The sequence below is a fragment of the Bradysia coprophila genome, unplaced genomic scaffold, assembly GCF_014529535.1.
Source record: "Bradysia coprophila strain Holo2 unplaced genomic scaffold, BU_Bcop_v1 contig_297, whole genome shotgun sequence".
NCBI classification, from domain to species: Eukaryota; Metazoa; Arthropoda; class Insecta; order Diptera; family Sciaridae; genus Bradysia; species Bradysia coprophila.
Window position 1 is genome coordinate 5,678,038 of NW_023503555.1, and position 17,386 is coordinate 5,695,423.

The 17,386-nt window shown below is 34.9% G+C and overlaps 1 protein-coding gene across 1 annotated transcript in view; it reads left to right on the top strand.

Moving 5' to 3' along the window:
• Positions 1–8,650: 8,650 nt before the first annotated feature.
• Positions 8,651–17,386, top strand: part of LOC119078454 (neurotrimin) — a 58,074-nt gene continuing 49,338 nt past the window's right edge. Inside the window, exon 1 of the mRNA XM_037185985.1 lies at positions 8,651–9,373. Coding sequence (XP_037041880.1) covers positions 9,274–9,373 — 100 coding nt within the window. The 5' untranslated portion in view covers positions 8,651–9,273. The remainder of the gene's footprint in view (positions 9,374–17,386) is intronic.

Here is a 17,386-nt window from a genome sequence, read left to right on the forward strand (position 1 = left end):
TGGAGAACAATTAGTCCTTTTACAAAACTTTTGTTTTTGTCTATTCCTCTCCAATTCGATTTTTGGTGCAAAAAAATGGCAAAAAAATATTTTCACATAAATTGACACGTCAACTATCTCTGGTACTCTAAAATCTTGCCTCGTATAATCTGATATCAAGCGGATTTGTCATCTGTTATCAACAGCGACGACACGAATTATTGATGAACTTTGGCTAATTAGGTGTTATATAGCGAAAGGCTTAATAAACTTAATGAAGTAAAAGATTTTCTTAGCAATAATATGTAGTAAAAACGTACATCAATGGAGTAACATCACATTCGACAATAGTATTAATCAAAAGATGTCACCCAAAAACCAATGGAAGCGGGACGCAGGTCCTTTTATCCTCTTACAAAGGAACTGATATCGGTTGGGGTGACGCTTTCACGCAAAAAGAAATGTGTCGCAAATAGAATATGATGAGAAAGGTGGTTTTGAGTGTAAGCTTCACTCCAGCCGATATCAGATCTTTTGTAAGTATTGTGTCAAGTTTTCGATCGAATTTATAAGAAAGCCACCCTTTATACTCAGATGAAAGATACTGTTAGTCACGTAAAACGGTCATAACCAGCAATATTTGCAAAAAAAACTCTGGAACAAGTGTCAGCTTGAATCAAAAATTCTATAACTTTGTACTTTATACGAAATTTCTTATCTGCCATATTTTTCGAGATATACGTAACATAGCTCAATAGCTTAAAACGCTACGAAATTATTAACTTTTATGAAACTTCCTTCAAATTAGTTTCTTAAAATTACGCCTTTGACAAGCCTGAAAATTACTCTAAATAGGGTACTGAAACTTGACAGTGTGTCACACAACTGGAAAACACTGTAAAAATCCATTTCATACAAAATAGTACTCTATATGGCAGCTGTCGACTATGATCACTTTTGCTTGAAGTGAGTTGGTATTAACTTATTAACCCATTAACCTGTTTATCATTCTAGCCGAAAAATAATTGTTAAACCAAGTGAAGTAAAAGATTTTGTATCAAACTGCTGAAAATACTTAGATCAATTATTGAAGTAATAGATTTGTCAGTAGTAATACTGCAACAGCTGATATGATTGCCATCTGTGAGTGTTAATTGACTAATCTGTCTAACCGTCTAACCGAAATATTTTTTTAAAAATTAAAAATATATTGAAGCAACAGTTTGTGTGGATGTGGGTGGATTAGTTATTTAATGTGAAAATGCTCAAACAAAATTTCCCCATTAAACGATAAAATGTTTCACTTAAAGGCTCTATTTTCATCATATATTACGTGCACGGCAGCTTTCCGTGCAACGAACATGAAAATTATGTTTTGTTTTAATCGTTGAACATAAAAATTATTTAGTTCAGTATCGGCGAATAAAGCGAATAATTGAATTTAGTCTCACTGCGTCCTTCGCATCGAATAAATTCGTACATCAAGTGTCGTAACAAATATGTCGATTTTAAAGCGATTCAGTAATTTGATGTCTGTGTTTTTCCTCTTCGGCATAGCGCCATTTCATGCGAAAACTACCCACATCAAGTCAAAGACCTCAGCATATGTGCCCTCAGTTCCAATCATAATATCTTCAATACTGAACGCATCTGTTTTCGGATTGCAGTTCCACTTTGGTGACAGTGAATCGTTTGGATTAATCAATTCCATTATAAGTATGGCCGCTCTACTGACTGGACTGGTTTCCAATTTATCGGCCATATTTCAATGCTACTTTTATCCGGTCGTGTATCGACATTTGATTGACAAGATTAAAAAAATTGAAATAAATTTCAAGCGACACTTTTCGGAGAAGCTTCCTGCGTTAGCCTTCACCATCCGCTACAGACGGAAATTGTTAATAATTTTCGGTTTGATGATCGTACGAGGTGTATTGACGATATTTACGCTGTGGAATTCTCTTTATAACCATGGTGCCTTGATTGGCGTCCTACAAACTATGACAAACGTTTTCTCTGTCGTTGTAATGGTACACGTTATCCTCTATGTTGATATGGCTCAAATGTGCTTGCATGTGCTCAATCTCAATATTAAAAATTCACCGTACTGCCTGCATTCGGCTACGAAGTTAGAGTTTCTCAGATACGTTAAGCTGATGCACATGGACTTATGGAAATTGGTCACTCAGATCAACCATTTCTTTTCGTGGAGTTTGCTTAATTTTACTATTAACTTTATGATCAATTCGGTATCTGATCTATACCAGATTTTCCGTGGATTACAGCCCGGAATTGGCATCATGTGGGCATTAGGTATTGGATCAAGTGTTATAGAATTCATATCCATTAAGGCTCGGAATCAGGTTACGTCAGGAATTTAAGATCTGGCTTGACCAGATTTTTCAAAAATCGGGTTCAATTCCAATAACCTGAAGCTGACCAATGTTTCATGTAGGCCATTTTCAGGTTCAATTTTTTTCTTCAAATTTTTAGCGGGATTATTTGCACTTGTATTTGACACAATTAGTTCAGTAATGGTAGTCAATTCATGCCACTACTGTACGTTGGAGGTGCGTATTACCATCTACAATAATCTCATTCAATGAATGCAAAATTTTGCTCTAATCCAATCAGAAGAAATATTTAATAGAGAACGTTGAGCAGTACACATTTTGGACAAACGAAGACATTCAGATATATCAACTGAAACACGAAATATTAAGTCAAATCAGAAATTTTCCGATTGCCATTGCAGCCGGTGGATTTTTCAACGTTAGCAGAGAGCATCTAGGCGGAGTAAGTTTGAATGGATGCACTGATTTGCATTTGATTCAATTTTATATGTTTCCGTTTCATTTAGATCTGTGCCACTTGTTGTACGTACATCATAATTTTCATCCAATTTTTCCTATCTGTCGAGTAGAGGATGTATTTATGACGCTTTCTATTACATTTCTATAGTTAGGTATCCAGGACACGCTAAATTTATGTATTTTTATCAAGAATTGTATTCATTACATAGAATTGAAGTGTGTATTTCATGTAAAATAATTTCAGATATTTGTAAATGTTGTAAATGAATAGATTTGCTGAATTAAATTAAATTGGTCTTGTCGAAGAGTGGACTTGGCTCGAAGCAAATTGATAGTTACTGCATGCTTCTGGTCAAAATATTGATCCACTTCTCCATCTCTCAGAAAAGGTTAATGGGGTCGTCCATAAGGGATGTAATCCAATTAGCATATCATACGGCGTGTCACACTGTCTTTTAACTTTTATGGATGGTAACTATTCATGAAGAAAAAATTTTGTCGGACAAGACGAGAAGGTTGGTGTACGGCTCGCTTTCACATTAATGCAATTTTTCGAAGGTCACATACATTTTTAGCTTTTCACAGAGAGTCAAACAACATTTTTAATATCGGATCGGGTCTCTTACTTCAGTTTATATGAATTTTTCAAAAGATGGATTTTTAAATCTTTTACTTCATTCATTTATATAACATGCTTTTCGTTATATAGTATCGCATTAATGGTCGTTTATTCTTGAAGTCGTGAGCGATAACTGATGACAGCTGTTTGTAACAAAAGTATATCCCAGCCAATATTCTATCGACGAGAAAAGCAAGAATAAACTTCAGTTAATGTGGTCTAGCAAAATGATGGTTGACGCTAACAAAGTAAAAGTAAAAAACAAGCAAATGATAGTGTTGAAGTAGTGCTAAAGTAGGTCGTCATGGCAGCTCTTCTTAGATTCGTTGGAATTTTATTCAATTTGGCAGATTAATTTGTAATTTTAAAGATATAACAACAGGGACACGGAATAGAGTTTACTTTATTGGTGACTCTTACTCTTCCCTCACTAGTGAAAACCTTTTCCCTCGCTCGTAAAGTAAAACGTTATACTTTACGGGCTGAAGCCCTCGGATACTTTTACTCATCTGGATACGACATATCAAATTACATCACTGGTTTAGTTTTTTTTTTGAAATGCAATCGTTGGTTCAATGAACATAAGTAAAATTTTGGTGGTAACTCGTTTCAGTTGCTTTTTAGCTGGTCCACACTCATCCAAACCAATCTGCTCTAAGGATAGAATAGTTACACGCATGTGATTGTTAGTGTTAAATTGGTATTAAGAAGCAGCCTTGTTTGTATGAGCTGACCAGCTCAAAATCAGTTGATGCAAATTACTATTTAAATTTCACTGACGTCCGCTGTATTTATCTGAAATTAAGTTCTTGACTTAGTGCGACAGCACTTTATTCGCCCATACAACGCTACTACACCGTACAATTAGACTAATGGTTTTCCGTGCAAAATCACTTCGAGGGATTCTTATGAAAAACAGAAGACCGAAATCGGACGCGTTTTCTATTGGAATTTCTTATATGTGCCCTGTAAGGTATTCGACCCCAGAATCCAAAACCACTTTCAAAAAATTCTTCGAAGCTTGTGAGGTTGGTAAGAGGCCATAAAAAACCGAAAACTTGCAATTTTCTTACAAAAAAATTCTCCAGTTACACGACCCGTACAGGGTCGTATAGGGTGTCATTAGAAAGGTAATTGCATGTACTTCCTATGACACCCCACACGACCATGTACGTTTCGTGTTCATTCAATATTCCGAAGGTACAAAACTTTATTTTACCTGGAAAAAACACTAATTCCAGGGGTGGTCTTATCTAATACGCAGAAAAAATCAAGTTCAAACGAATACACCAAAACAAACAAATAGAGCATAATTGCTCTTCCCTTTCCCATGTAAGAAAATTGCAAGTTTTCGGTTTTTGATGACCTCTTACCAGCCACACAAGCTTCGAAGTATTTTTTTGAAAGTGGTTTTGGCTTCTGGGGTCGAATACCTTACTGGGCACATATAAAAAAATGTAAAAAAAAATGCGTCCGATTTCGGTCTTCTGTTTTTCAGAAGAATCCCTTTTCTTTAATAATGCAACAATTAATATTTATTGAACTAATTCCATTCAGTCTCTACCTGTTCATTAAACAAACACACAAAAGAAACACACCGTCGGGGAAAAATTAATTGACAAAAAGCCGATCAGTTGACAAAATGTCCATTTTAAAACAGTTGAAGCCTTTACCATTAATTTTTTACATGATCGGCATATCTCCGCTACATCCGGAAAGTCTCAATAATGGAACAATTAGTAAACGACGCCTTGTACCAACTACAATTTCGACAACTTTAATTGTTACAGCCGTCGCAGTTCTTGGTTACCTTACGAATGTTTACCTAGAGCTCGGGAATTTCAACGCAATTATCAATAATATTTCTCAGTCGAGTGCGTCGGCATTTTGTCTCTCATCAATTTATCAATGCTATAATCGTCCGTCTACATACCAAGCTCTAACTGATCAAATTAACAAAATTGAAATAAATTTCGGAACAGAATTCGAACGACGAAATTCGTCAATATCAACATTCGCAAAGAAGTACAAACGGAAAGTTTCTCTTCTGTTTTTTCGGTCTATTTGTAAGCACTTCATTGGCTGCTCGTGTACTAGGGAATATGTATGAAATAAGAGGGCTCATCATGGTTGTCACACAAGGTGTTCTAAACTTCACATCGGGATTGGTTGTGACTCATTGTATTCTTTATGTTGACACGGTGCAATTCTTTTTTCTTGCGCTGAATATAAAGGTCAGACTCTTCACTGCCAGCTTTGAAGAAAATTCAACTTTTAAAATATGTTAAATCAATGCACATGGACCTGTGGATGCTGGTGAATCAAATAAACGAATTCTTTTCGTGGAGCCTTTTCTGTTTCATTATTAACTTTATGGTTTACGTGACATACGACCTCTACCTTGTTTTTCCAATGCTACAAGCTGAATGGGACGTTGTAGCCATCACAGGTATTAAGTCTAAGAAAATTCTAACCAAGGTAGTTTGACCACATATTCGGTAATAAAATATGACCAGGTCGGCTGGCTAATCTGGAACGGCTCACGGTCGAGAAAGTTATAAAACTCTGATGACATCGCGTCAATACTCTCTCTAGCAAACAAACTCTCTGAAAAAGTCGAATTAGAGGGTAAAACAAGTTTAAGAAGCTCTGCTTGTTACTAAGGCCGATAAAACAAAGTGTGAACAAAGCAGCAGATCTTCACAAACGTCTTCAACACCTTAACAATTGTAGTTTTTTTGCCAGGGAGAGTATTGATCGTGCTGACGATCCGCCCAAATAGCTAGTCGGGTCCTGACTGTGACCAAGACTTATTTTGCTTTATCTTCCGTAGCATGTTTCTTCGCCCTATCTTACGATGCTGGTTGTTTAATTTTGCTCGTCAACGCATGCTACTTTTGTTCGGAAGAGGTAAAACAACCGATTTCAAATTGCAAAATCGTTAACACAGTCTTCCGTCAGGCATCTAATTTGCATGAAAGCATTGAAGATTTTACATTTTGGACATACGAAGACTATCCGTTACATCGACTTAAGCAAGAGTTGTTCGATCAGATGAATAATTTTCCCATTACTATTGAAGTTAGTGGATCTTTCGTTATCAATAGGGAACATCTGGCCGCGGTACAGGTTTGACAGTTTGTATTGATTTCAAAGTTGATTTTTCTTTCGGTATTCAGGTTGTTGCAACTTGCTGCACATACATGATAATTTGCATTCAGTTTTTCCTAATAGTAGACGAGTAGCCGGCGTCATCTTGCTAAAAGGCCATCAACTCATACTTCTATACAGTTATCTTTACCTGCATAGATATCCAGAACTTATAATGAAATGTGAATTCTAACAAATGAAGTAATAGATTTTGTCTCAAAATTTGATGTCTTTCTTAAAATTCCGACAGAATTTCCATCGTGAGAAAGATTAGATTAGGGAACTTCTGAATTTATCACGAATGACGTAACAGCAAAAATTTCTAGTGTATCCTCCCCAACCTTTGAGATATAAGTAAAATGAGAACAATATTTATCAACATATGTGGCAGTGGATTTTGTGTATTGTCAATATGTGGTTTCTAAGTAAAGGGAAGCTAATTACAGTTATTGTAAATTATTTTGTAATAAAACAGAACCACTTAATGACATGATATTAAAGTAACTCGATAAAGCTGACAGGGATCTTCTGCACGGGCCAGATAGACGGGTAGTAGAAGTTAATTCAATTCTAATTTCCTTCAGTAACACATTCTGTTGCGACCACCGTCTAGATTTGGCAAAATTAATTAGGTCTTTTGACGTTTTGCATCAACATGCAGTTCAAAAATACAATTCCTCATCAGGCCATGGCTGCAGTCACGGCAGAGTAAAATAAACCAGGCAGAAGCGGTTCATTTTTGAAACGTCAAATAAGTGACCTAATACACTGTATGAAAATGAACTCAAATGAACAGAACACTGACATAAATTGAAAAATCTTATTCGCAAAAAATATAGGGCTACTAGATTTTTCAAGTCCCTAGTCTGGTGCATACAATGCTCTATGAACAGAATACCGTGTTGAACACGAACAACGCGTTGAGACCTCACATTTTGTACATAGAAATGATATCAATTACATTAACTTAAGGCAGACATGTTCAGTCAGATAAAAAGTTTGGATACGTCGTTTGAAGTTAGTGGATTTTTCTGTTATCAAACGAATGCATTTGGTCAGGTTTGAATAGTTGTAAAGATATCAAAAAATTATTTTTATGTCGCCTTTGAGGTCCGCGACGTGCTGAACTTACATTGTAACATTTTTTTTGTTGAAGCATAGGAATTTAAGTACTTCAATTTTTCGAAAGAGCTAGTAGTTAGTAACGAACGATTCATTTTCTTAATTTCGTATCCTCCATTTTTTTGGCTTCTTAAAATGAAAGCAAAATAAAATGATCGAGTCTGGTTTTTGACAATTGAAATTCAATCGTCAAAAACCAGACTCGATCATTTTATTTTGCCTTTACCTTATATAACAATAAAATTATCAATTTATGAACGCGGGCTTTTTAACTAAAAATGAGTTTTGTATTCACATCAACTGTGACGTTACGAAAGTCACCAAAAGCCTCTTGAATATCTCCCAACAATCACCAGAAATGTAATACCTCAACAACATCAAACTTCATCCGTTCGTTCGTCCTTACACATCCAAGTTAATGTTTGATCCACTTGTTTACCAGCGACATCTATGGACGGGCCAACCGCCCCCAAAAACAGCACAATCTCTGTTCATCTCCATCCACAAATGAATCTACCACCACCCATAACACCAACACACACAAACATTTACTTTGATTGGACCACTTGAAGAGAGTTTCCTGTAGACATCCGATAACAAGAAGGGGAATTATGAAATCCACCCTCGTCTCTCGAATTTCATACCAACAGAAAATTGGCTAAATTGAAGAGAGCGAATTCCGATAGCGCGAGATTATTTTTCATTTTTATAAATAATTTCCCAACCGAGCGAGTCGTGTGCACTTCGTTCCATTCAGTGAAAATACCGTTCGTGAAGCGTCGTAGTGTATGCGTCGCACCACAATATTTTTCCATTCAGAGACGACGACGTCGACGGTAGATTTATTTGTATGTTGTTTTATCATCATGAGGATGATAGTCAAATACAAATAAGTCGAAATTCACCCGAACATATATACACACCGGGAATAGAGATACACAAAATATATACACAAAATGTACTTTTTGACTTTAGTTTTGTTTTGGTAGCGACGCGGTCTGGACGCTTTTCGCATTTTCTCTTCTATAACGTTTTTTCCCGTTTACGAACATTTTATTTCGTTCAGACAGTTCTATTTGATTCGAGATATTACAATTCGAAAGACTTAATTAGAAAGAGTTTGGTTTCAAAACGTTTGTTTGAAATTCAGACGAAATCAGTTGACTATAACGGTTGAAGACAAGAAAATATTTTTTTTTTGAAAATGAGTGTTGATGACAAGGTGATCAAAATAATGCGCTAAGTATACGTCCGTTGAAAATAATATAGTTGCAAAAAACAAACTTTGCAGTTCATCACTTTGATAAATTTTAACCGAAGATTTCTCGTGAACGATAAGCATAATTTAGTGCAAATTTGTATTGTTTTGAAACGGAAAAGATTTATGAACCGCATGCACAAATAGTCAAATAACAGTTTAAAAAAACGAACAGTAATTTGTGCAGAACTGATTGCAATCGAATGCATTAAATTAGATTTGTACTGCCCGGTGGCTGTAAACAAATAATTCTCTCACAAAGACGAGTGTAATATTGTGCCGCATAACTATTCCCAAAATTTGTTTATCGAAATTATTACAAACAATAGAGGATGGCCCCCTTCTGGTTTATGGGGGCCCTCCTGATGACGATGTTGTTTGTACAGAGGGCCGAATGTACAGCAGCATCAACTAATGGATTAACAGCTAATGGTAAGTTCGAATGTAATGTAATGCAATATTAATTGGCACACAGTTAGTCCTAAAAGCTTTTATACACACACTCACACACACACACACAAATCTCGGGGCGCATGGACCAGCTTTTTCTAATTGACTGGCTCTGTGTCACAAGCAGATTATTTTGTGTTACACGAAGCATAAATGTCGATTAGCAATACATTTATTATTTTCGTAATAATATCGAGTTCAACGGGCAAACCATTTACATGTCATATTTCAGATCCGCTCTGAATAGGAAATGAGTAACAAAATATATCTCCGAATGTCCGAAAATGGGTAACATTTTGGGTCTTCTTTCGTTTGTGGTATAAATTCATTGTATATTTGAACATTCCATTGGTAGAGGAGGTGGGGTGTGTGTGTTTTGTACTATATTTTCCATTATTCACGATGTGGTGCCAGCAGCACGTATCCGTAATTGATTTTACTTTGATTTTGGTTTTAGTTTCGTGTTTTAGTTATTGGATTTGTTAAAATTTTTACCTGGAATTTATGTGTTTAATCGATTAAAATGGAAAATAATTCAATTAAAATAATTGATGAATTTCGTATATATTACCATGCAGTAATATAGTCGTCCTGATTACCCCCCCCCCACACACACACACACCGAGCGACAAAAACGAGACCTGTTGTCTAGTCCACATTTAATGCATTTATATTTACGAAAGATTTAAAATTTTCAATATTCGATATAATAGTAAGTGGTTTTGTCACTCATTGTAACGGCATAACACTATGTACATGGATGCACGTTTATAGCATGGTAAACATAAATTAACCACTCGGTAAAATTTGTATTGTCAGTATTTGGTATTTGATTCATTTATCGTAGTTACAGCAAAATGTTTAGAGGTTTTCTGGTCGAATTCTATCGGCATTGTGATTGTATGCTTTCATTGTCAAAAATATATTAACCAACCATGGTCGAAGCAGGGATGTATAGCAGATCATGTAGATCATTGTGTGCGAATTTCTATAGTAGGGCCTATTTTAGGGAATTCCTTAAAATTCATGAACTCTTGTTTTTCTTACATCTGGTAAAAAACCATTCCAATGTAATCGGTCCAGCTTTCTGAGAATTGATTCCCTTAAAATAGGCCCGCTCTCCGCTCTCCGCTGACGATGTCAACACAAGTTTTTTTGTTGACAGTTTAACCTGTCGCAGGCGGCAAGCATATCAACACATTCAAAATAATTGCGGCTCGTCAACTTTCGGCACCGTGGACTTTACTTAAATAGTCCTCCAAATAAATTTTTAAAAATCTAGAATTCAGTTTTGGATTTTTTTAAATTTATTTGGAGGCATTCCTCGACTATTTAAGTAAAGTCCAGGGCACCGAAAGTTGGCAAGCCGCAATTAATTTCAATGTGTTAACAAATGTATGATAAATCGCGCGATGTTGTGACGTCACAGATATTTATTTAGACGGATAAATCGGCTGTCTCGATTGTCCGTCTCATGTATCGATAATGTTATATTACTATTCAAACTATTACTTCATTTGATCGAAGATGTTCAGAGATTGATTTCAGAAATCTTCTACTTCATTTCTTCTACTTCAGAGCTTGTCGTTTGTTATTGCTGTCGTTGTCGATAACAGATGACAGCCGTCTGTAACAGGTTTATTTTATTCGAAACGAATGAATTTCATTTTTCTTATAAGTCGCAGCTCAGTTACAGCTTTTGTAAGCATTTTTCATTGGGAAAATTAGCGCTCAATATGTATCCGAGTCCGAGACAGTCTATAGTGTGAGTGTACCCTTAAACAGCTTCCTATGAAAACATGAATGATACAAATTGACCATAGGACAAGTGATTGATAACTCCAATGCAATTATCATGTCTAGTACTTCGTCTGATTGTTTCAAAATATTACTTCAAAATCTGTTACTTGATTAGGTTGAACTAACACTGTACATTGACAAGGTAACAGAGGTAACACAATGCAGTTTCCATATAACAACTATAAAATCATAGACAGAATAACTGATTGTTTAAAGGAAATTAATCAACAAAATGTAAATTAGGTGTCGTTGCTTACATAACGATTGATCACGATAACTTGTATTACTAAAGTCTCCAAATTTGACTTTGGTCAAACTTAAGGATGTCTATGACTGAGTTACGCCGCGCCGATCGCCATTATTTAACACGGGCCATATATAATACAGCCTTGGTCAATCCAGTGTTAATGCTCTTCCGATAGATCCTTGAGTAGCCGAAACTATTGTCAGAAATGTGTGCAAAGTTAATGCAACTAACTTCACAGTGTCGCATTGTAATGAATTTGTTGGCAATAACTGAGATCGTTTTATTACTGAAAATGAATGAAAATGGACTAAATTGATTGCATAAGCCTCCGAATATTTCTTATGCACAGAGCAGAGACTAAATTCGTGAAAATTCGTGAAAATCCATGCTTGGTGCTAGAGTGCTATGTTGCTTTTCAATTCGATGTTTCTGATTCTAGACTCTTTAAATTGAGAGTAGAGTCACACAATCGGCAGAATAAATTATTCGTCCTTCAATGATTCAGTCGGTTGATTGTGTGGGTTTACACCAAACAAAATTATTGGTCTTTGACCTGTAGTCCTGTCTTATATTAATTAACATTTTCAACCAATCACAAACGGAAGCACATCACCAATATAAGTGTCGCGTCTACTACTTCTTTTGTTTTAAGCATTTTCTGGAAATTGAAGCAACGATCTTTTACTTCATCATTTTTAACAAATATAATCGAGTATTTTTATCAGTAATAGTGACTGAAATAATCTAGAACTTAGAATTTGAAGTGAAATTATAAGAGAAATTGAATCTGAAATAAAATTTGGGTGCCACGACTAGGACCCGAACCCAGAATCTCCACCTTGCCGGGGTGTTGCTCTAACAAATTGAACTACCGTGGACATTTTAATTTCAGATCTAATTTCGAACCGTATTTTATGCCAGTAATATGGGGTATTGTGCACAGATATTACTTGTTTCTAGCATTTAACAAATATATTGTTATATGAGGACCACTTAGCGTGACCACACTTTCAGAGAAATTTACGAAACTTTGAGTAAATTTAGAAAACTTTGAGAAACTTTGGTAAAATTTGATAACTTTTTAAGAAATTTGTTTTGGGAAACATAATTGAAAAACCTTCGAGAAATGGACTTCCCAAAACAGTCCCTGTGCTACAAAGATGATAGCATGATGGCATCTTGAATAATAAAACGGGAAGACAGAAACGCATTTACCTTTGTTAAACGTTCATTATTCTATTGAATGCTATTTCACCTCAACATCAAAACCTCGACATCAACACATTAATAAGAAGAAAAGCATTTGCTAATGATTTCAAATTCAACGCAACAACCATTCCCGTAGAATTGATTATTGTGTGTTCTTCTGCCACCGAATAGATATACTTATTTCATACTCACACATCATTTTAGCTATATGTACATTTTGCATTGAATTTATAGATCCCGATAGAAAATGTGCGACAAAATGAAAATGAAAAGGGAAATGTGTGTAAAACACACACACACACTGTTCTAATAATAGATTTAGCATATTTCTATTTTCTTTTGTTTTTCCATCTACACAGTTGATTAAATTGCTAATGATTTATTAGAAATATAATGTTGTCTCCGCTGTACGACGACTGGCTCATGGAAAATATAGATATAGAACCGAGACCAAGATTATCATATTTTGTATATGAACAAAATTTCGTACAAATTGTTCCACGAAATTTGTCGCGTTTCGGAGTTTTTCATTTTTTTCTCTCTCTATTTTCCTGATACGTTATATATGTATGTGCATGCGTTTTGCCCCTCGTCTGTTGGTTCCATTTATAATAGAAAACATTTTTATGTTCAACAAATAAATTATTCAGCCAATTAACTATCATAGTGCTCAATGTATCGTATTAACCGATTTGTGAAAATTGTCTCACAAAAAAAAGGCATAATAAATCTTTATTCCATCCGAAATGTCTCTTTATAAATAAAGAAGAACGAAAAATTTACTTGGAAAAACATCACCAGACAACGGTGTGTATATACCATATACCATATAAATAAGTGTGTCGATGCACAACAAAACATTTTTCTTGTTCCAACATAAACAGAGCTAATGCATTAAAATTGTGACATTTTCTATTCAGGAAAATAATTGCTTTTTTAAAGTCGCCCAAATTAAATCGTTAATCCAGTTTTGAACGAAAACCATTCGGTGAATTGAGGAATTAAAATTTTTTTCTTTTTTTTGTTGGAAAATTGTCGGTAGGCATTATCAACATTTAGGATTAAAGTTTTAGGAAAGGATATGGTTATGTCATATGTTATCGACAATGACGACGAAAAACAAGTGATTGACAATGAACAAAGTTTTCCATTTATACAGTCACAGGCAGTGAAATTTTAGCATGAATTTGCTTCAGCTGTTTTTCAACTAATACTAATCCACACAAACAATCAAAACTGTTTATACGTTGTTATACGGTTTTACCACTACCACGAGCGTGCTTCAACCCAGATAAACCGTTTTGAATGTTTGTGTGGATCAGCTGGAAAACCACTGAAGCAAATTCATGCTGAAATTTCACTGCCTCTGACTGTAGCCAAATGTAAAATAGTGTAAACAATAGAAGTAATAGATTTGTTTATGTGTTTACCTTTTACGGCTAATAACAAGCTCAGTCTGGACCACCCCGGTCTAACGTGACTTCCGAACCACGCCTCAAAATAAGCAAATATTCTATAAGGAAGCTGATATCTAATGGATATCCCGCCTAAATGTAGGCTAGATATAATGCACAAAAATTCATTCAGTGTGTGTTTCGTTGCAGCTACCAAACACACTGCAACTACACAAACTAATAAAGCTTGAGTGAACTTTACAGCGTCACCAATGCGATCTGATCGCTAGAAAAATTCTATGTCAAACTCGGATAATTTTGCTGGAAGGCCAGTACGTAGCCACTTAGCAATCCCGTTCAGATTTAGTAACTATGACGTGAAACGTTTGAATTTTAAAGAAATTGACACGATTCAGGAGACCGCGAATCGATACTTCCGTAAACTTTAATATATTTTGTACTAACTGGAACGTTATTGTCAAGCTTTATGTTAGATTTAATAGCTAAGTTTAACTTGAAATGCTATCCACTTCATCCATATATTGAATACGTTCCATTGCATTTCTAGGCACACATAAAAGTATTATATTGGAATTTCTGTTCAAGTGTGCATATTCTAACTGTTGGAATCTTCAAATAGTTGAGAGTTAAGTTATCGCGAGAGTTACGAATCTTTTCGAGAAAACTTTCGAGATTAAATAATTCACAAAAGCATCGGATTTTCCATCGAATCCAATTGCAGTTATACATTCCACACCACAATCCACATATGCCACATTATAATACATACATAAATGTCGTAACAACGTGGAATGAATAGAAAGAATTGGATTGCGACCTCTAGTTTTTCTCAGCCTATAATATTAACATCAAGGTCGACAATTTTGTGTTAGCGCTACTCTACAATCTCTTATTTTGTATTTCTCGTTAATCAATCTCTTAATTCTATCAGTCCATTTTGTTCCACACTTTCAGCATGTACGAGTCACAAGATATGAACGTGTGGAACAAAGTGGACAAAAAAAAACATTGATTCCACGGGCGCACGTTTAGGTGTAACGACTGTTGGCGTACATTGTTCACTGTGTTCTTACTGTTCGTTAATTGTCGGTCTATTCACTTATTACCAACTATATTTATAGATGATCTTTAATGACTTCAATAACACTAATTACGCACTCAATACTGTAAAGCCTCACATTTTTTAGTTGAAACAAAAAAAAACTCAAATTTTCATGTCAATTGATCGATTTATTATTGAATTACTGCGAACACATTCCCGTTAAATCGCATGCATCGCATTGTATACAAATTATTATCGAGCACAGCTTTACCATCGTTTTGCATTCATCCAGGAGCGTGCTTAGAGCATAATATATGTATGCAACATTTAAAATGGGAAATATAATTTCCATATGCAAACATATAATGAAAATCCCCAGCACATCAATTCAGTTTACTGGAAATTAAATTAAAATTTTCAGCAAATATTTAACTTAAAAACATTTTGTAGAAAGAACAGAAAAAAAATGCTCGCAACCTCGCAACATAAATAAATTTAAATGCATTTTCATTCTGTCATTAAAAGTCTATTAAATAAATTAATTTAAACTCTCGACCCTTTTTTTATGATGGATTTTTGTTTTCATGTTTTCAAGCATCGTTTGAGTGAAATGAAGTTCATTTTTTAAAGTTTATGGATTAACTGCACAACCAAAAATAGCGGTTCATTTACTGTGTTCCGATGTTAAATTAATTTTTAGAACTTAACGGAACGAAAAAGATTCAAATTCAAATATTTGCATGAGTTTCAAACGATTGAAAGTTAAACTTTAAACTTCAAGTAGGACAGGTAAATTAGATGAAATCTTCAGTGCAAAGTCGGAAAACAAACAAATCGTTGGCTTCAGGGCGGTAATTGGGACCAGTTGGCCCAGATAAGTAAGATAAAGTTGTCAGACTGACCTGTTAGACAGAAAGCACCATCGAATCTGTTACTTCTTTTAATATCGCGGTCTAAGTTCATCTGGGTTGAACTATTGGAATTTGTTAAATACGAGAAACATTTCTCACGTAGGTAGTTCTTCTCGTTGTATGTCGAAATGACTTCGAAGAGACGAAAAAGGTCGACTCAGTAGTTTAATGATTCTAGAAAATAATTGAATCCTGTTTGTAGTTGCATGTTTTATCTTTGTTCATTATTATGTGGATAACATTTATACACCGGAAACATAACAAAAAGAAACTACGGATAGCAGAGGTCAACTATCTGTAGTTTCTTTTTGTTATGTTTCCGGTCTATAATCTTTGTGTAATGATGCAGACCAAACATCCGACCATATACTGAACTGCATCCGTCTAGATAATGTTAAATCAAACATACTTGCAGATACGTCGAATGAAGAAGAAATATTTTCAGAGTTGTACTGGCATGTTCGCAACATCCAATCATTTTAAGCAGCTAAACGAACTATCTGTTCGTATGAAGCGTTTATTGATGATGGCTCGGAATAGAGTCGAATTGTTGGCAAACTAAGGAATTTTGTTTTAAAGGAACATTGAAATTTGTAATTTTTTTTTGATTAGATTAAGAATATTATTGTAAACAAAACATTGTTCTGCACTATTACAGAACTTTCAAGTTTTGTATTTTTAATTCATATTTGAACTACGACTGCGTATAGAATTCAACCCAAATGCAAACCTTTTTCGTGAGAGAATTTAAAAAAAGTGACACGAGAAGAAAAAAGTGGCATGTAGAGACGAAGACGTATTCAGTTTTTGATGTTTGACCAACGCACTTCAAGCAAAAGTGCTATTAATGACAGCTGCCAAATAGAGTACTACTTTCTATGAAAAAAGTGTCCGAATTTTTTTATATTGCCAAAATTTGTTCGATACACTGTCCAGTTTCAGAACCCTATTCAGAGTACCACTCATGGTTGAAGCGCGTTGGTTTGACTGATCATTGAAAAGAAGTTTGATGGAGAGGTACCCAAAAATTGATTACGGATTTGAATACAGGACTATTAGAGGCGTCACTTACAATTAAAAAGTGATAAATATAACGATTTCACCTACTAATATTATGAAAACACTTAGATTTTAATTGTTTCGTACAACATTCAGTTGGTCGAAATCAGTTTTTTTGCCGAGTCTATCATGGTGATTTTGATTCTATGGTATAGTTGGAAGGTCCCACTATGAAACACTAATGGATTTACTGCATAAAAATGCGATTTCTTAACTCAAATCCGTAATCAATTTTTGGGTACCTCTCCAAAAAACTTCTTCCTTGTTCAGGGGAACCGTGTGATGTTGTCTATCGAAATTGTTTAGACTTCA